At 45.9% G+C, this 21637-nt stretch overlaps 1 protein-coding gene and 1 long non-coding RNA gene across 2 annotated transcripts in view; one reads left to right on the top strand and one right to left on the bottom strand.

Moving 5' to 3' along the window:
• Positions 1 to 13917: 13917 nt before the first annotated feature.
• LOC141067707 (uncharacterized) lies at positions 13918 to 21159 on the bottom strand. Its single transcript, XR_012226457.1, has 2 exons — positions 21030 to 21159; positions 13918 to 16334 (listed from the first exon to the last, which is right to left on the bottom strand). It is a non-coding gene; the product is annotated as an uncharacterized lncRNA (long non-coding RNA).
• A 31-nt stretch (positions 21160 to 21190) lies between these two features.
• The window catches only part of WDR75 (WD repeat domain 75), a 120738-nt gene continuing 120291 nt past the window's right edge, over positions 21191 to 21637 (top strand). Inside the window, exon 1 of the mRNA XM_073558124.1 lies at positions 21191 to 21493. Within this exon, the coding sequence (XP_073414225.1) occupies positions 21408 to 21493 (86 nt within the window). The 5' untranslated portion in view covers positions 21191 to 21407. The remainder of the gene's footprint in view (positions 21494 to 21637) is intronic.

Raw genomic sequence — 21637 nt, 5'->3', positions numbered from 1 at the left:
CCCCAAAAAACACATCAGGAGTAGGGATCCTTGGTTCAGCAGCATGTGAAAGAGTGAGATAGGCGGAAATTCCCCGCACTTCAGCAGTGAGCTGCTCCACACGATCAGACAATTGCTTAATCTCCTTTAAAAAAAAAAATCCTCCTACGGCCCCAGAGAAAAAGAGGAAAAAATATACACACGATCCACATGATCAGACAATTGCTTAATCTCCTTTAAAAAAAAAAATCCTCTTACGGCCCCAGAGAAAAAGAGGAAAAAATATACATATATAAAAAAAAAAAATTCTGACACTTTTTTTTTTTTTTTACAATTCTTTCCTGCTTTTGAGTACCCTAGAATCTGTGGTATGGCTGGTGATTCTGTTATGAATGGGTCACCGAGGAGAAAAAAGCAAAACAAGCTAAGCCACAGAAAACCAGAGTGGTTGGTAACTATGCAGATTGCAGATCCCTGATCTTACCACATAACTAGCAGTAGCCGTGGAGCGTGCCTACGATGAACCTAGAAGCCTCCTCACGGCCGGAGGACTACATAATCCTAAAGCAAGAAAAGGGAAAACTAACTGCCCCAGAGCAGACCCCAAAGGAATAGATAGCCCCCACACATGTATTGACAGTGAAACAACATGAAGGCACAAACACAGGCAGGAAAATAGGCTGAGCAAATGATGGGGCCCAAACTAACTAGACAGGAAAGGAAAGGGAAGATACTGTCTGCAACCTGCAAAAAAACCCTACAAAAATAATGTCCAACACTTGATAGCAAAATTAACCCTGAAGTCACTAGACTTCTCCCACTATATCAGCACTCTGAAATATTCTGAGACAGAGCAAAAAGAGACCGAACTAGTAAGGGACAAAAAGCCAATTGGCAAAATACTGATAAATAAGAGTGGAAATTCAGCTCAGCCCCCAGCCGGGGCTGGCAGACCACACAAAAAACTGTATAGACCAACAAAATCAAGTGTGAACATTAGCAGAAAAACTTAGCTTTAGATGACTGGAACAGAACTGAAAACCAAGAGCTGACAAGCCAGAAGGAATCACCAGCAACTGAATAGGGCGTCGGCTGTCTTAAATCCAATCTGAGAATCCTGAGATCCAATCGTCATCCTCATTCTCAGGTGGCAGATCTCCACCGATCAAACCAGCCGCACCACCTCCCGTCACCACCAGAGGGAGTCCAGAAGGGGAACTCACAACTGGTGAATCAGAGAATGAACTCACAACAGCGGAGGTTCCCTGATGTTTTGGGGTTGCTTTGCTGCCTCTGGCACTGGACTGCTTGACCATGTGCATGGCATTATGAAGTCTGAAGACTACCAACAAATTTTGCAGCATAATGTAGGGCCCAGTGTGAGAAAGCTGGGTCTCCCTCAGAGGTCATGGGTCTTCCAGCAGGACAATGACCCAAAACACACTTCAAAAAGCACTAGAAAATGGTTTGAGAGAAAGCACTGGAGACTTCTAAGGTGACCAGCAATGAGTCCAGACCTGAATCCCATAGAACACCTGTGGAGAGATCTAAAAATGGCAGTTTGGAGAAGGCACCCTTCAAATATCAGGGACCTGGAGCAGTTTGCCAAAGAAGAATGGTCTAAAATTCCAGCAGAGCATTGTAAGAAACTCATTGATGGTTACCGTAAGCAGTTGGTTGCAGTTATATTGGCTAAAGGTTGTGCAACCAAGTATTAGGCTGAGGGTGCCAATACTTTTGTCTGGATCATTTTTGGAGTTTTGTGTGAAATGATCAATGTTTTGCTTTGTGCTTCATTCTCTTTTGTGTTTTTTCATTTAAGACAAATTAAATGAAGATAATAATACCAAAGAATTTGTGTTTGCAATCATTTTCAGGAAGAAACTGAGTATTATCTGACAGAATTGCAGGGGTGTCAATACTTTTGGCCACAACTGTACACATATGTATAAAGCCAAGTAATACACATGCACATGTCCAAACAACTATAAAGGAACAGCAACCTTGCATATTAGATCCTTGATACAACTTTTGGTTTCATAAGTCTATGTATTGCTGTAAGAAAAATAAACACTAAATCAACTGGTGAGCAGAACATTTTGTCTTCATAGCCATTTGGCGGCATATATCTCAAAATGATACTACACATCTAATTAAACTACAACTACTACTAACACACTGCCAAGCACAGTAATGTTGACTCATATTCACAGACTGAATATGAGTCAACAGTGTGATGCAGCAGCAAAAAAGGCAAATGCAATTCTGGGATGTATTAACAGAAGCATACAGTCTAGATCACGTGAAGTCATTATTGCCCTCTACTCCTCTTTGGTCAGACCGCATCTGGAATACTGTGTCCAGTTTTGGGCACCACATTTTAAAAAAGACATCAACAAACTGGAGCAAGTTCAAAAAAGAGCGACCAGAATGGTGACTGGTCTGCAAACCCTGTCTTATGAGGAACGGTTGCATGATTTGGGAATGTTTAGCTTGCAAAAGAGAAGACTGAGAGGAGACTTAATAGCTGTTTAAAAATATCTCAAGGGCTGTCACATTGTAGAAGGATAATCTTTATTCTCATTTGCACAAGGAAAGACTAGAAGCAATGGGATGAAACTGAATGGGAGGAGACACATTAGATATTAGAAAAAACTTTTTGACGGTTAGAGTGATCAATGAGTGGAACAGGGTGCCACGAGAAGTGGTGAGTTCTACTTCAATGGAAGTCTTCAAACAGAGGCTGGACAGACATCTGTCTGGGATGATTTAGCGAATCCTGCTTTGAGCAGGGGGTTGGACCAGATGGCCCAGGAGGTCCCTTCCAACTCTAGGATTCTATGTATTATTAATAGCCATTTGATGCCATAGGATAACCCAAGGTATTATAATCATAATATTTACGGTGGTACCAAACCAATATGTACTAGAATGGTGAGATGAGAGGAGTTCCATCTATCCCAAATTTTGCCAAATTTCCCTAGACAGCCCCGGTTCTCATACAACATTCGTTCATACGGTATAACCGAATTTACCAATTCAATCCTCGCTCTGAGAGAAGGATGTGCACCAACCATCCAACGTAGTGCCAACATCTTTCTGGCCAGAAAGAGTGTCTCCCGCAAGAAAATTATAACATAGTGTCCCCACATCTCCCCATCCAACACCCCAAACAAACAGACCAGTGGGTTAAGGGGAACCTAGATTTGTACTAATGAAGTCAACAGCGATGTTACATCATTCCAGTAGGAGAGGATAATAGGGCAACTCCACACCATATGAGCAAAATCTGCCTCTGCTGAGTGACATCTCAAACATTCTGAAGACTGGAGTTGACCCATTTTAAAGAGTCATGATGGGGTTAAATATGACTGGTGTATCATATATAGTTGAATCATTCTATTGTTAATTGATGGAGATACCCCAATCGAAGACTCAAGAACCTCCTCCCAATCCTCTTCCTGAGCATCAGGAATAAGACGCTCCCACCTCCTCCTGATTGCCACCACGGTAGACAGGGCCGCCATCAGGGCATTACTGCCCTGACTGGCGTATGGGGCCTGGTGGGCAGAGGGGGCCCATTCTCCTCTGCTCACCGGGCCTTTACCGGCAGGTAAACCGGGCCCTCGGTGCTGCGGCAGTTAAACGCCATTGACATATAGTTAACAGCCGCCAGCCAATTGGAGGCTGGCAGCTGACGTCACCACAGCGCGAACCTCGCCGGTGTCTGACGTCAGCTTACAGTGAGCATGAGCGTCGCCCGCCGCTGGAATGCGGCCAGGTAAGGAGAAATTGGTTTGTTTTTTGACAGCGGTGATCCGGGGTCCCGGGGGCAGAATGCTAGAGACTGGGGCAGAATGCTGGACTGGGGCAGATTGCTGAACATGGGGCAGAATGCTGAGCATGGGGCAGAATGCTGAACATGGGGCAGAATGCTGAGCATGGGGCAGAATGCTGAACATGGGGCAGAATGCTGGACTGGGGCAGAATGCTGGGGACAGAGGCAGAATGCTGGAGACTGGGGCAGAATGCTGAACATGGGGCAGAATGCTAGACTGTTACAGAATGCTGGACATGGGGGCAGAATGCTGAACATGGGGCAGGATGCTGGCGAATGGGGCAGAATGCTGGAGACTGGGGCAGAATGCTGGACTGGGGCAGAATGCTGAACATGTGGCAGAATGCTGGACTGGGGCAGAATGCTGGAGACTGGGGCAGAATGCTGGGGACTTGGGGCAGAATGCTGGAGACTGGGGCAGAATGCTGGAGACTGGGGCAGAATGCTGGGGACTTGGGGCAGAATGCTGGGGACTTGGGGCAGAATGCTGGAGACTGGGGCAGAATGCTGGAGACTGGGGCAGAATGCTGGACTGGGGCAGAATGCTAGAGACTGGGGCAGAATGCTCGACTGGGGCAGAATGCTAGACATGGGGCAGAATACTGGAGACTGGGGCAGAATGCTGGAGACTGGGGCAGAATGCTGGACTGGGGCAGAATGCTAGAGACTGGGGCAGAATGCTCGACTGGGGCAGAATGCTAGACATGGGGCAGAATGCTGGAGACTGGGGCAGAATGCTGGACTGGGGCAGAATGCTGGACTGGGACAGAATGCTGGAGACTGGGGTAGAATGCTGGAGACTGGGGCAGAATGCTGGACTTGGGGGCAGAATGCAAGACACAGGGCAGAATGGAGATATGGGGCATGATTGGAGACAGATGGGGCAGGGTTGGAGACAGATCGCAGAATCATGGAGCAGGATGGATAACATGGAGATCATATGGGGCAGAATGAATACTCATGAGGGCGGGATGGGAGAACATATGGCTAAAGCCAGGAGACACATGGGGGCCAGGATGGGGGATATTATTACCATAGGGGCTAAATAAGGGATATTATTACTGCGGTGATGTATTTAATTTTTTTAGTATACTGTTTTAAATGGGGAGGGCGGTCCTGTTACTGTACAGAGCGACACTATGTCGTGTTTTTTTCTTCATGTGGTGTAATGTAGAAGTTGGGAAAAAATAAGTAATGTGTTCTGCAAGCGGAGCTCTAGATAACTGTGTTATTTCCTGCAGAGACGAGGCCTGGCTGGAAGACGTGATGGCGATCTGTGCTGGATGAATGAAAAGCAAGGATGAAGGACTTCACCTAGAGACATCACTGGTGAGTTAGTGTGTTACCTGTACACTGACACTATACATTGTAAACTATATACAGAGGTCCGTGTATAATGTCACCAGTGATCACTGTGTTACCTGTACATTATATACAAAGCTCCTGTGTATAATGTCATTCATCACTATATTACCTGTACACAGACATTGCATACTAAGTACAGACAGATTTCCTGTGTATAATGCCACTTATGGTGATAGTATTATTTTTGTTATTAATGATCAGTATTGTAGTATTCAGTCACCATGTGGTGGTAATATATGGTCTGGGCATGGTGTGGCGGTATTTGTCCCTTGTATGTGCTATTATTTGGTCACTTTGTGGTGGTATTATGTGGTCTGGTCATGGTGTGTTGGTATTTGTTCCTTGTATGTGCTATTATTTGGTCACTTTGTGGTGGTAATATGTGGTCTGGTCATGGTGCGGTGGCATTTGTTCCTTGTATGTGATATTATTCAGTCATTATGGTAGTAATATGTGGTCTGGTCATGGTGTGGCGGTATTTGTTCCTTGTATGTGGTATTATAGGTCACTATGTGGTGGTAATATGTGGTCTGGGCATGGTGTAGTGGTATTTGTTCCTTGTATATGATATTATTGGTCATTTTAAAAATTGAAAAATAAATAAAAATATACTTAGTGTATTGCATATTTTAACAAATATTTAATAGGTTACAGTAGAGTAGAGCCTGGCCAAAAGTGTCTACCCTGTTATGGTGGCGGCTTAAAAAAATCTTTTGTCCAAAGCAAAAGCTGCTGGATATATGTGTGATCTGGTGGTGGGAACTGTTAATGTGTGATAGGTGAGTAGTGGAGTTTTTCCAAGAGAGAGCGGTGGGACGGTGGACAGTTTGAGGGGTGGAGGTGGGGCTGGGGTGGAGCCTGGGCGGAGTCTCAAGGGGGCCCCGAAAATTTTGCCAGTATGGGGCCTCGAAATTCCTAGTGGCAGCCCTGACGGCAGAGCCAGTTCCCACAAACAGCCTATAAGTGTATAGAGCAGAAATGCGTCCCTGGAGTTCCTGCGACTTAATTATTCCTATTAAAGGGAAAGATGAGATAGTTTGGATCTCACCCGTGGTGCGTAAATGTGACTGGAGAGCTGATCTAAGGGCCCCGTTACATTTAGCGATGCACCAGCGATCCCGACAACAATACGACCCGGTCAGGATCGCTGGTGCATCGCTAAATGGTCGCTAGTGAGCTGCCAAACAGGCAGATCTCACCAGCAATGCAGCGACGCAGCAGTGGTCGTTACTTACCTGTCAGTTGCGGCGATGATGATGTCCTCCGCCAGCGTCCATGCATCGCTCGTCGGCGCCAGCAGGAAGCCCAGCAGGAAGTCGCCGACGAGAAACGGCCCAGGACGCTCTTGCGCAATCAGCGATAGCCAGCGGGGGAGCCGGTCGGAGGTGTCACATGTAGCGATATCGCTAGCAATATCACTGCTGCGTCACAAAATCGGTGACGCTTTAGCGATATTGCTAGTGCTATCGCTATGTGTGAAGTGCCCTTAAGCTGAAGGTAGCGAAAAAATTGGGACCTCGGGATATTGTTTTTAGACTGAATTTGTTCGAAGGACATTAGCACACCATTTACATATAAATCTCTGACCGAGGAAACACCATGTGAAATCCAGAACTCAGAGGATGAGTGATTCAACAGCACCGGGAAATAAGCATTGTTCCATAATGGTATTTCAGCTATAATATCCCCAAAATGGACCACCTTTTTAATTTGTCTCCAAACTGACCTTGCCAATCGGAGTAAAGGTAATAGTTGGGGTATGCCGGGTTTATTCATTTCTAAAAAACCAAGCGGGCAGTCAATTCTTGCAGCATGGCCCAGATGACTTTCGGAGTTAAGGCCCCGTCTCGCCAGCGAGATCGCTGTGTGTGACGGGGATCAGTGAACGGCCCCCCTGCCGGGTATCGCTGATCGTACTCGATCGTCCTGGGCCATTTTTTGATCGCTGGTCTCCCGCTGGCCACCGCACATTGCTGCGTGTGGCAGCGAGAGATCAGCGATCAGCAACGCTGGTTTCCAATGTAAACATCGGGTATCTAAGAGCCGCAAGGCTCTTAGATACCCAATGTTTACATTGGAAACCAGCTTGCTCGCTGGTCCTGATCTCTGGAGGGGCTGTCTATGTGACAGCTCACCAGCGATCAGCCTAACGATGTCCCAGCGATCCCATCCATGTCGGATCATTGGTGGGATCGCTGGGACATCGTTATGTGCAACGGGGCCTTTAGACAAGCGGCTATCAGGCATCCATCTACTCAAGGCCTCTATCTGCCCGGCAAGATAATAGAAATAAAAATCTGGTAGAGCCGCCCCGTCCATCTGTTTAGGTCTCTGTAAAGTAGATAATTTAAGCTTGGGTCTGATTTTCCCCCATATTGAGGACGTAATTAGAGAATTTAGATTTGCAAAAACGGACTTAGGAATCAGCACCACAGTGTGTTGAGGGAATAACTAAGCTTAGGGAGCAGAATCATCTTAATTAGATTTATGCAACCAGCAATGGATAACGGGAGTTTACTCCAAGATGCAAATTTAAGCTTAACTAGATCTAAAGGTACTGTCACACTTAGCGATGTACCAGCGATCCCGACCAGCGATATGACGCGGTCAGGATTGCTGGTGCATCGCTAAGTGGTCGCTAGTGAGCTGCCACACAGGGAGATCTCACCAGCGACATCGCTGCGGACGGGGGTCGCTACTTACCTGTCACACTAGGCGATCCTGCGTCCTCCCGCCCACGTTCGTCTCTCCACAGGAAGCGCCGCAGGAAGCTGACGACGAGAAACAGTCCAGCCTGTTCTCGTGCGATCAGCGGGGGAGCCGGTCGGAGGTATCAGACACAGCGATATCGCTAGCAATATTGCTATAACATCACAAGTTATAGCGATATTGCTAGCGATATCGCTTAATGTGACAGTACCTTAATAGTGGAAGGATATTGAGTTGTAGGTCAAGTTCACTATTTTTTGGAAAATTAATTCCTAAATATTTAAAATGCGACACTATAGGCAACGAAGATAGAGTATCAAGGTGGGCTTCTGGGTTGTGAGAATGGGGCAACAAGGCGGATTTCTCCCAGTTAACATATAGACTCGAGTATTTACTGAATTCATCAATGGTATCAATTACATATGGCAACGTCTCTTGTTTTATCCATGAATATCACCATGTCATCGGCGTAATGGCCGATAGTATCTAGACGATCTGCTATATTTAGGCCCTTGATATGTAGAGAGGACCTTACGCATATTGCAAACGCCATGATCGCAAGGGCAAAGAGGGCCGGGAAGAGGGGGCACTCCTGCCAAGTTCCTCTAGACAAAGAAAACTGTTCCGATATAGAGTTATTGATAATTATACGAGCCTTGGGTTTTGCGTATATTGTGCTAATCCATTTTTGAAATCTATCACCAAAACCATATTTCCGCAAACACACAAACAGGAAAGGACATTCAAGGGAGTCAAAGACCTTACCAGCATCTAACGACACCAAAGCCCAAGTATTGTCTGACACCAAAGAGCTATACTGAACCACCAACTGGACCCGCCTAATATTAATGGAAGTGCTTTTGCCAGGCATGAAACCAGTTTGGTCAGGGTGTATGAGATCCAATATGACCGAGTTCAGTCTAGTGGCCAGAACCTTAGTGAAAATTTTATAATCTTCATTTACAAGTAATATGATCCACATTCAAGGGGGTCCTTCACTTCTTTTTTAAATACAATAATATTTGCTTCGTAAAAGGAGCCCGGCATACACCCCCTCTCCAAATCCTCTGAAACACCTCTAAGGGAAGTGGTGCTAATACATCTCTGTACTTTCTGTACAGTTCAATAGGGAACCCATCCAGTACAGGAGCCTTCCCAGGGGCCATATCCATTACAGCACTTTCTATAGTGAAGTCAGCGTCCAAAAGGGCTTGCTGAGTAGAGTCTAACGTGGGTAATTTTATGTCTGATAAGTAGTCCAGCCATTCCGGGATACCAGGACCACCCCCAGAATTATATAATGAATTATAAGTCAGAGAAACAATGAAGTATATCCTCGGTTGAGGTTGCTATATAAGTTCGCAAGGACAGGGTCCTCTCCCCTCTGCACCAGTCTGCCATTGTAAATTTGTTTACTGTTAACAATATCTATAACTTTGTATGTAACCCCCCTTCTCATGTACAGCACCATGGAATTAATGGCGCTATATAAATAAATAATAATTATCTGGTTTCCGAATTTGAAGTTTCGTGTTGGATGTGTTATGTTGGCGCACCAAAAATGTACTTGCCTGATGAAATGGACAGCCCTGATGAAGAGGGAAGCATCCCCTTGAAACGCGTTGGTACTGTGCCTCTCGCACACCCGTCCTAACCCCAGTGTGACGTCATACTAGCTCTGCCCCCTAGTCACGCCGCCCTTCCTAGCGTCGCTTCCGGCCAGGGTGCGCAGGATACCGGCGGTCTACACGTGCCGATCGGGCAGCAGCGGCTTTCCCGCTGTACACCAGCACCCAGCCTGCCTCACTGAGCACCAGCAATCGCAAAGTAAGTACACCCGGTCCATTAGCACGTTTATCAGCAGACAAGCACTGTTACATTTTTTATTATACAGCATTTGGTCTAAAAAGCTGCCCTGACGTGGAACAGCCAGCAGCAACCTTTGCATAGGCAATCTCAATCCTCTGTAAGTGCAGCTTATATCCGCCATTGAAGCGGCTAAATTAATCTCTGCATTTTGTGCTAAATTCCCTATTCCAATTTTTATTCTATTATACTTTCTATACCCCTCTTGTAATCAGATCCTCAATTGGCAAACTACACCACCAGTTTTATCTGCAGCAGGATCCCCGATTTAGTATACCTAAGTGAGTACCACAAGTTCAGCTCACTCAGTGCTACCTACAGTTTTCTGGATTTAACTCTTTATCATTTATTCAGCAGTTTTAAGGCATTTAAGCGGATTCATCCACACCTTTATCAACGTGTAACACTAAGGATACCGTTTCAACTCCCTGACAGTTCGAGTCTTCTCACAATTGAAAGTGAGTAACCAGTAAATGGATTCTTCTTTTTTACATCTCAGTATAGCGCAGTGAATTTCTTTATTCACTTACTAGTATATTTTCTAACAGGCATCGGCACAGAGCCTGTTCTTTACCTGCTGCATCTGGGATCACTTGACCTCCGTCTCAAGTGGATTTGCGCCAGTGTGTCAAATACCTACTGGATATATAAGCTGCTTCTGCGTCCCTTAGGGGTACATCACACTAAGCGAGATCGCTGATGCGTCACCGATTTTGTGACGCATCAACGATCTGTGTGTGGCACGCATCAGCGACCCGCCCCCCCGCCGGGTATCGCTGATCGTGCAGGAATGTCCTGGGCCCTTTTTTTATCGTGGGTCTCCCGCTGGCCAGCACGCATGGCTGCGTGTGGCAGCGGGAGACCAACGATCAGCGATCTCCCAGCGCTGTAAGCAGACGCTGGGAGCTGGTATCCAAGGTAAATATCGGGTAACTAAGCGCACGCGTGGCTTAGTTACCCACTGTGTACCCTGGATACCAGCTCCCAGCGTGAGCATGCTGGTATCCAGGGTACACAGCGGGTAACTAAGCCACGCGCGCGCTTAGTTACCCGCTATTTACCTTGGATACCATCGTCCTTGCTGGTCCTGATCGCTGGTGTGTCTGCCTGTTTGAGAGCTCATCAGCGATCATGTAGCGACGCACCAGCGATCCTGACCAAGTCGTATCGTTGTCGGGATCACTGGTGCGTCGTTTAGTGTAACGGGACCCTTAGTCTTTGTTCCATTTTATCATCCTCCCCCGATTTCACCCTTTTAATATAGGAGATTGTAGATGATAGGCATCCTCTCAAGTACGCCTTAAGGGCATCCCAAAACAGGTTAACATCCCGGGGTTCAGGATGGGATAAGACAAAGCTGTTTATTTGATCCACAGTTCTATCATTAGAGTGCATTAACTTTAGCCAGAATGGATTTATTTCCAGAATATAGTGTGGTTTAACTGGCCAAAGCTAAGTCTGAGTATAATAGGACTGTGATCTGAGATCCCCTTATTACCATGTTCTATGCCACCCACATCGCCAGACTGCTGGAAACAAATATGTAATCTATACGGGATAATGTGCATTTAGTGGATGAGTGACAAGTGTATTCCTGTTTCATGGGGTGACGCATCCTCCACAGATCAAGCCAACCACTACCTTCCATGAACAGTGCAAATTGAGATGAAGAGGTTGTTCCTCCGGAAAACCCACCATCCAATCTAATTCTGTCAAGGCCATTGTCCATAACCAGATTAAAGTCTCCTATACATATAACATGTGCATCCGGGTAATTTAAAGCAAAAATCAATGCTATTTGAAGAATTGACAAATTAGCTGGGGGAGGATTATCAATACACAGTATCACATATCCTCTAGTTTATCAATGCGTATACGAATATGTAACGACCTTCAGGGTCCCTCTGACCTCCCATCTGACGTCTCTGTGAATCAGGAGTGAACCCCCCCCTTTAATAGCTAGTATGGAACGCATGAATAAACCATTACACCCATGACTCCCATACATACCGAGCGGAATCTCTGGTTAAGTGTGTCTTAACTAGGGCTTCAATATGAGGATGGCATCATCTAATCTGGGAAAATACCTTGACTCTTTTACAAGGGGACCTAAGACCCCTCGCATTCCAGGTCATACATATAATATCAGAACTCATGTCACCTCATCTAGATATGGTATACATTTTCACATTGGCTGAATTTATAGGCATCATGTAACGATTCTTACCAGTTGCATCTACATAACTAACATCAACCAGATTTAATACAAAAGAAAACAAAACAGAGAAGAGTTAAAAAACAAAGCATAGTCCTGTGCTCCTATCGCGAGTTCTCTCTAGTAGAACTGCAAGTGACCGCACACATATCAGGACTTCTTTTGACGAGGTCCCATGTGGGACTGTAGCCATTCAGATGCCTATGACGGATCTGTAAAAAATACGGAAGAACTTTCATGTACAATTCGGAGTCGGGCTAGATAAATCATGGAGTATAGAACATTCTTTTCTCTAAGCTGTTTCTTGATCTCTGTGAATTGTGCCTTCTGCTTCTGGAGTTCCATAGAAAACTCAGGGAATATCGAAATCGTGGCGTTGTTGAATTTGAAAGGACTCTTTTGCCGCGCCATATGCAATATAGCATCTCTGTCCTTGCAATTAAGGAACCTCGCCAGAAAGGGTCTAAGTGTATCGCCCGGAGGAAGTGGTTTTGTAGGGACCCTACGAGCCCTCTCCACAGAAAATGTAGGAGAATTCATCTCCTAGAGTGTCTAGAAGCCAGCTTTCAAGGAATTGCTCAGGGTGCTGGCCTTCAGATCGTTCCGGCAACCCAAAGATAATATACGAAATTCATTATATAAATTATGAAATGTGCAAAAAAGTGAAAGTGCAGATAATTTATAACCATCAAAAATATACACTTATGTGCAAAAGAATAATTATAAACTGATATTAATGAGTATATTATTTTGCAGTACAGAAAAATTTTAATGACCATATGATGAAAAAGTCCCTTCTCCCAGGACCACTGCCGCAAAAGAGTGTATATATACTGTATATATATATATATACTTGTTTGACTCTGTAGTTTGAAGTAATATAGGTGGCTACAGATAGTTTAATGAAGTAAAATGTTGAATGCTGCAGCAGGTTACAAGTATCCTGTGAGTCAGGATGGGTTGCTGTGTCACAGCGCCTGTGGGGGCAGCAGATCACAGATCCCCAAGATGGTGGGTGCACAAGGGGCAGCTAAAATGTCAGTGAGGGAGTGCGGGGCTCATTTTCCATAGCTCTCACCGCGTCTCCCCTTCCTGTACCTCCAGATAGTGGCGCTGCTCCAGCAGCTCCCCGAGACCGGGATCAGCAGTTCCGTTCCTCCTTCCTGTCAGAGCGCACAGCAAAAGATGGCTGCTGTCCTCCTCAGGCCCCATGTTCCTGCCGGTTTCCCTTTAGAGCCTGACCCACCGAAGCCGCAGATCACACTTCCCCGGGCACCGGATGACTCCTGGGGTCCAGGGGAGTATACTACGTGCAGGTAGATGCCGATTAAAGTAGGAGTCAGGATACATAGCAGGATGCAAAGAGCTGTCTCAGCGCGTCATCTGGCTCCACTACATCGCCACGCCCCCTCCAAAAGCCATTTTGCTATTCACATTTCATGTATCACACACTGATTTGCTTTAGTGCAACCTTTGCTTTACATACTATGTTAGCTGTTTTTGGTATGCACTAGTTCAGACTAGCTCTTTGTTCGGTCCGTTTTCCATTATTATGGACCAGTGACCGGTCAGCAGTCTGCATTATGAATATCTAATCAGAGCACAACATACATGAACCCCGCCTTAGGACACAAGCATATCATTAACACAAAACTGAAAATAAAGATTAAGAAACAAGAAGATGGATTTCATCATCAGGTATCATTTTATTCAGTGTAACGGCACCGACCTCACAGTTGTGGGTTACTGTGCACAATCCTGCTGACAGGTTCCATTTAAGTACCAAATTGGCTCTGTCACTAAGGGGTTAAATGCCGCTGAGTGCTCAGGATAGAAACCGTCTGCGAGTCTACTGGTGAGGACTTTGCTGCAGATCGCTTCTGCAACAAATTGCAATGTGTGAACGTACCTCGAGCTTTAGAAATATAGATATGAAAATTCAAGCCACAGTTCTAGGACAGTTTTATTAAAACACAAATAAATAAGTCTAACAAAAAGGAAAAAGATATAAACATATTTATACAGAGTGGGCCATTTATATGGATACACCTAAATAAAATGGGAATGGTTGGGGAAATAAGCTTCCTGACTGTGGCACATTAGTATATGGGAGGGGGGAAACTTTTCAAGATGGGTGGTGACCATGGTGGCCATTTTGGATCCAACTTTATTTTTTCCAATGAGAAGAGGGTCATGTGACACATCAAACGTATTGATAATTTCACAAGAAAAACAATGGTGTGCTTGGTTTTAACGTAACTTTATTCTTTCATGAGTTATTTACAAGTTTATGACCACTTATAAAATGTGCTCAAAGTGCTGCCCATTGTGTTGGATTGTCAATGCAACCCTAAGGGATACCATTATGGAATATCTCAATGTTAATAAATGTTTAACTCCATATCAACATGGATTTATGAAGGATCGCTCCTGTCAAACTAACCTGATCAGCTTCTATGAGGATGTAAGCTCTCAAATGGACCAAGGAGAATCATTGGATGTCATTTATCTCGACTTCTCTAAAGAATTTGACTCTGTCCCACATAAAAGATTGGTAAGATGAGAAAGCTTGGGCTAGGGGAAAATGTGTGTAGATCGGTAGGTATCTGGCTTAGTGATAGAAAACAAAGAGTGGTTATTAATGGTGCATACTCAGATTGGGCCAGGGTTACTAGTGGGGTACCACAGGGTTCTGTATTGGGCCCCCTACTATTTAATATATTTATTAATGATCTAGTGGATGGCTTACACAGTAAAATATCAGTATTTGCAGATGATACAAAACTATGAAAGGTAGTTAACACAAAGGAGGACAGTTTGCAACTACAGACAGATTTGAGTAAATTGGAGAATTGGGCTGAAAAATGGCAAATGAGGTTTAACACAGAAGTGTAAGGTTATGCACATGGGAAGGAGAAACAGATGCTACAATTACTTACTAAATGGGAAACTGCTGGGGAAATCAGACATGGAAAGACTTAGGCATCTTAGTCAATAAGAAGCTAAATTGGAGTGCCCAGTGTCAGGCAGCTGCCACCAAAGCAAATAGGGTCATGGGATGCATTAGAAGAGGTCTGGGGACACGAGATGAAAACATAATTCTCCCTCTGTACAAATCACTCGTCAGACCACACTTGGAGTATTGTGTGCAATTTTAGACGCCGGTGCTCAAGAAAGACATTACTAAACTTGAAAGGGTTCAAAGGTGGGCTACTAAAATGATAAATGGATTTGGTTCACTACAATACCCAGAAAGGTTATCAAAATTAGGTCTATTTACTCTAGAAAAGAGAAGACTTAGGGGAGACCTAATATATATGTACAAGTATATCAGAGGGCAATACAGAGATCTCTCCAATGAACTGTTTGTACCAAGGACTGTAACAAGAGCAAGGGGGCATTCTCTTCGTTTGGAGGAAAGACAATTTCTGCACCAGCATAGAAGAGGGTTCTTCACGGTAAGAGCAGTGAGGCTCTGGAATTCTCTTCCTGAGGAAATGGTGATGGCCAACTCACTGTATGAATTTAAGAAAGGAATGGATGCTTTTCTTGTGAGTAACAGTATAGAAGGTTACGAATAACATAATATTATAGGTAGATGGTTGACCCAGCTTAGGGGGAAGGAATTTTTTTCCCTATGGAGAAAATTGGCTTCTACTCTGTGGGTTTTTGCCTTCCCCAGGATCAACAATGCAGAACAGCTGCACTAAAAATAGGCTGAACTAGATGGACATAAGGTCTTCCTTCAGCCTTCAAAACTATGTTACCCTCTTCTCCTACTCTTGACACACTGATAGAAACACCGCAGAAAAAAATGCTAGCACAGGCTTCCAGTATCCGTTGTTTCAGATGCTGCACATCTCTTATCTTCACAGCATAGACAATTGCCTTACATAATGTTCTGTGTAAACTGAAGGTCCTGTTCCAATTTTTGTTTTGCCCATTCTGCAAATTCAGCGCGTCGATCTGGGTCATCCTCGTTGAGATGCTGCAGCAGCTGGATTTTGTAAGGGTGCCATTTGTGGGTAGCTAATATCCGCCGAAGGGATGTTCGACTGATGCCACTCTCCAGTGACATGCGGCGAGTGCTACGCTGTGGACTCTTGCTGAATGAAGCTAGGACAGCCACTGATGTTTCTTCATTAGTGACAGTTTTCTTGCGTCCACATTTTGGCAAATCCAACACTGAACCTGTTTCACGAAATTTGGCAAGCAGTTTGCTAACTGTAGCATGGGAGATGGGTGGTCTCGTAGGGTGTCTTGCATTGAAATCTGCTGCAATGACCCGGGTACTGCGTTCACCAGACATCAACACAATTTCTATCCGCTCCTCACGTGTTAATTTCAGCAACATGTCAATGGCTGTCAACAAAGAGAAACTAGTAAATAACTCATGAAAGAATAAAGTTACGTTAAAACCAAGCACACCATTGTTTTTCTTGTGAAATCCTCAATAAGTTTGATGTGTCACATGACCCTCTTCCCATTGCAAAAAATAAAGTTGGATCCAAAATGGCCAACTTCAAAATGGCCACCATGGTCACCACCCATCTTGAAAAGTTTTCCCTCTCCCATACACTAATGTGTCACAAACAGGAAGTTGATATCACCAACCATTCCCGTTTTATTTAGGTGTATCCATTAAACCAGGGTTCCCCAACTCCAGTCCTCAAGGCCCACCAACAGATCATGTTTTCAGGATTTCCTTATTATTGCTCAGGTGATAATTGCTTCCCCTGTGCAATACAAAGGAAATCCTGAAAACATGACCTGTTGGTGGGCCTTGAGGACTGGAGTTGAGGAACCCTGCATTAAACGGTCCACCTTTAACCCCTTAGCGACAGAGCCAGTTTGCAGCTTAATGACCAGGCTAATTTTTACAATTCTGACCACTGTCCCTTTATGAGGTTATAACTCTGGAACGCTTTAATGGATCCCGCTGATTCTAAGACTGTTTTTTCATGACATATTGTACTTCATATTAGTGGTAAAATTTCTTCGATAAGTCTTGTGTTTATTTATGAAAAAAATGGAAATATGGCGAAAATTTTGAAAATTTTGCAATTTTAAAACTTTAAATTTTTATGCCCTCAAATCAGAGAGATGTGTCACACAAATTTCTTAATAAATAACATTTCCCACATGTCTACTTTACATCAGCACAATTTTGGAAGCAAAATTTTTCTTTGTTAGGAAGTTATAAGTGTTAAAAGTTGACCAGCGATTTCTCATTTTTACAACAAAATTTACAAAACCATTTTTTTTAGGGACCACATCATATTTAAAGTCATTTTGAGGGGTGTACATGACAGAATATACCCAAAAGTGGCACCATTCTTAACACTAGACCCCTCAAGGTGCTCAAAACCACATTCAAGAAGTTTATTAACCCTTTAAGTGCTTCACAGGAACTAAAGCAATGTGGAAGGAAAAAATTAATATTTAACTTTTTTTTGCAAAAAATTTACTTCAGAACCAATTTTTTTTATTTTCACAAGTGTTAAAAGAGAAAATCAACCACAAAATTTGTTGTACAATTTCTCCTGAATACGCCGATACCCTATATGTGGGGGTAAACCACTATTTCAGCACACGGCAGAGCTCGCAAGGGATGGAGCGCCGTTTGACTTTTTCAACGCAGAATTGGCTGGAATTGAGATCGGATGCCATGTTGCGTTTGGAGAGCCCTTAATGTGCCTAAACAGTGGAAACCTCCAACAAGAGACCCCATTTTGGAAACTAGACCCATTAAGGAACTTATCTAGATGTGTGGTCAGCACTTTGAACCCCCAAGGGCTTCACAGAAGTTTATAGCGTAGAGCCGTGAAAATAAGAAATCTATTTTTTTCCACAAAGATGATCTTTTCGCCCCCCAAATTTTTATTTTTTACAAGGGTAACAGGAGAAATCATACCCCCACAGTTGTTATGCAATTTGTCCTGAGTACGCCGATACCCCATATGTGGGGGGGAACCACTGTTTGGGCGCATGGGAGAGCTCGGAAGGGAAGGAGTGCCATTTTGGAATGCAGACTTTGATGGAATGGTCTGCGGACATCATGTTGCGCTTGCAGAGCCCCTGATGGGCCTAAACAGTGGAAACCCCCCACAAGTGACCCCATTTTGGAAATTAAACCCCCTAATGAACTTATCTAGATGTGTGGTGAGCACTTTGAACCCCCAAGCTCTTCACAAAAGTTTATAAACGCAGAGCCGTGAAAATAAAGTCTTTTTTTATTTCCACAAAAGTGATTTTTTAGACCCCAATTTTTAGACCCTCAAAGTTGGCAAATAGTGGAAACCCCTCAATTCTTGCTCCAACCCTAACCCCAACACACCCCTAACCCCAACACACCCCTAACCCTAATCCCAACCCTAATCCCTAATCCTAACCCTAATTCTAGTTCGCCCTAACCCTAATTCTAACCCTAGTCGTGACCCGAGCCCTAACCCGAGCCCTACCCTAGCCCAACCCTAACCCTAGCCCAACCCTAACCCTAGCCCAACCCTAACCCTAGCCCTAATGGAAAACTGAAAAAAAAAATATTTTCTTTATTTCATTATATTGGCCTATATAAGGGAGTGATAAACGGGGCGGTGTATTATTTTTTTTAATTTTGATCACTATGATCGTTTATCATAGTGATCAAAATAATGAATGGAATCTGCCAGCCGGAGCCGGCAGATTCCCGGCGGGCGCACTGCGCATGCGCCCGCCATTTTCAAGATGGCGGCGCCCATCGGAGGATGCCGGTGGGACGTGGGACCACCGGGAGGGGACGGAGGGCCACGGAGAGGTACCGGGGGGGGATCTGCGATCACATCAGAGGAGAGAGAAATTAAATGTAAAATCGCGGCTTTTTTTTTTTGCGGTCGCCGTTATAGGGTTAATAACGGCGATCGCAAAAGCGGGGGTTGGTAAAAACCGACTGATTCATGTTCTCTGGGGTCTCGGCTACCCCTGGCAGCCGAGACCCTGGAGAAAATCCGACACTGGGGGGCGCTATTCACTTAAATCACAGCGCCGTGAATTAACGGCGCTGTGGTTTTAGTACCCTTAATTACCGCCGTTAAAAGGCGTATCGGCGGTCGTTAAGGGGTTAAATAGAAGACTATAACAATGAACAATACAAATGAAAACGTTGAATTAACCAATGTTAGAGAAGGAACGATAACAAAAAGCAAGCGAATGACATCACCCCCCCACCAACATGCAGCCCCTTATGACTGACATCACGCTCTTACCTGTGCAGACCAATCCCCTCACATGCAGCCACATGCATGTGAAATTAACCCATTCCGTGCACAGTCAACCCCACCACATGCAGCCAAGACACATCACACACAACCCTGAGTAATGGCCTTGCATACAGCCCCACACAACTGACAATACCACCACTCACAAGACATCATTCCCTTAACTGTGCAGCCTCCCAGCTTGCAACCCACGCACCACCATCATGCATCAGTCTCCCAGCATGCAGCCCCATGAAAGTAAAATCATCACCATCCCAGACAAGCCTCCCAAGAGACATTGCAGCTGCCTTTCACGCAACCTCATGAAAGTGATATCACCTCCTTCCCGCCATCTAGCATGCATCATCCCCCTTCTCTGCACAGCCCCTCATCATCACCCCCTTACAGCCATCCAGCATGCATCACCCCCTTATCATCCCCCCTTCACAGCCCCTTATCACCCCCTTCTCTGCACAGCCCCTCATCATCATCCCCTTACAGCCATCCAGCATGCATCACCCCCTTCTCTGCACAGCATCTTATCCCCCCTTCACTGCACAGCCCCTTATCTTCCCCCCTTCTCTGCACAGCCCCTTGTCTTCCCCCCTTCTTTGCACAGCCCCTTGTCTTCCCCCCTTCTTTGCACAGCCCCTTGTCTTCCCCCCTTCTTTGCACAGCCCCTTATCTTCACAGCCCCTTATCTTCCCCCCTTATCTGCACAGCCCCTTATCTTCCCCCCTTCTCTGCACAGCCCCTTATCTTCCCCCCTTCTCTGCACAGCCCCTTATCTTCCCCCCTTCTCTGCACAGCCCCTTATCTTCCCCCCTTCTCTGCACAGCCCCTTGTCTTCCCCCCTTCTCTGCACAGCCTTGTCTTCCCCCCTTCTCTGCACAGCCCCTTATCTTCCCCTCTTCTCTGCACAGCCCCTTATCTTCCCCCCTTCTCTGCACAGCCCCTTATCATCCCCCCCTCCTCTGCACAGCCCCTTATCATCCCCCCCTCCTCTGCACAGCCCCTTATCATTCCCCCCTCCTCTGCACAGCCCCTTATCATTCCCCCCTCCTCTGCACAGCCCCTTATCTTCCCCCCTTCTCTGCACAGCCCCTTATCTTCCCCCCTTCTCTGCACAGCCCCTTATCTTCCCCCCTTCTCTGCACAGCCCCTTATCTTCCCCCCCTCCTCTGCACAGCCCCTTATCATTCCCCCCTCCTCTGCACAGCCCCTTATCATTCCCCCCTCCTCTGCACAGCCCCTTATCATCCCCCCGTCCTCTGCACAGCCCCTTATCATCCCCCCTCCTCTGCACAGCCCCTTATCATCCCCCCTCCTCTGCACAGCCCCTTATCCCCCCTCCTCTGCACAGCCCCTTATCATCCCCCCGTCCTCTGCACAGCCCCTAAGCATCACCCCCGTCCTCTGCACAGCCCCTAAGAATCACCCCCTCCTCTGCACAGCCCCCTCCTCTGCACAGCCCCTTATCATCCCCCCTCCTCTGCACAGCCCCATATCATCCCCCCTCCTCTGCACAGCCCCATATCCCCCTCCTCTGCACAGTCCCTTATCATAACCCCCTCCTCTGCACAGCCCCTTATCCCCCTCATAATAACCCCCTCCTCTGCACAGCCCCTTATCATGACCCCCTTCTCTGAACAGCCCTTTATCATCACCATCATCCCCGTTCTCTGCACAGCCCCTTATCATCCCCCACCTTCCTCCACACAGCCCCTCATACGACTAGCAGCTGCCATTTCGCTGTGCAGCCCCCATATAGTAACATTTTCCATGTTTCTCTGCCCCCAAAACACCTCCTCAGAGAACCCACACAGAGTCCTCGCTGCCAACTTCACTCAGCTCCACGGTTCAGCCTCCTCACGACGCCGCTTCCTGCTCTCGGAGTCGGATTGGCGGCTCCTCCCTTTCCGGTGACATCATTACCTTAAAACTAAATAAACTCCCTTGTAGCCCCCTTGTAAACTGACTATTTGGAGTAAAATATTATACGCTACGTGAGCCGAGACCGGGCGCCTGGCCGCCGTGCTGTGTTCGGCCTGTCCGCTCATTTCACCACCTTATGGGCAAGCTGCCAGAACTAGAGATGTCCGCCGGCGCTCACTTCCTGTGTGATGGACCGCCCACCTCGGAGTGTTTCCGCTCCTCATACTAACACACGTGTGTTCTGAGAACGGAGCTGTGTAGCAACATGCTGGTGGATCCCGAAGTTCACGTGATTCAATGTGGTGGGAACCGCATGAATTACCGGAGGCCTCTCCTGTCAGCAGACAGCAGGTGAGCAGCGCAGTGATGGCGGCCAGCCCCCACATAACATGGCCGCCAGCCTCCCTCTAGGACTACAGGGGCCATTTGGTAGAACGATTTTAGCAAAACAAAAAGATCTCTGGGGTTTGGAGGAAGAGATCGGTAACTGCCGGG

Source organism: Dendrobates tinctorius, unplaced genomic scaffold (assembly GCF_039654945.1).
Source record: "Dendrobates tinctorius isolate UK_male_01 unplaced genomic scaffold, ASM3965494v1 ptg000254l, whole genome shotgun sequence".
Taxonomy (NCBI): domain Eukaryota; kingdom Metazoa; phylum Chordata; class Amphibia; order Anura; family Dendrobatidae; genus Dendrobates; species Dendrobates tinctorius.
This window is presented reverse-complemented; position numbering and strand designations above follow the sequence as displayed.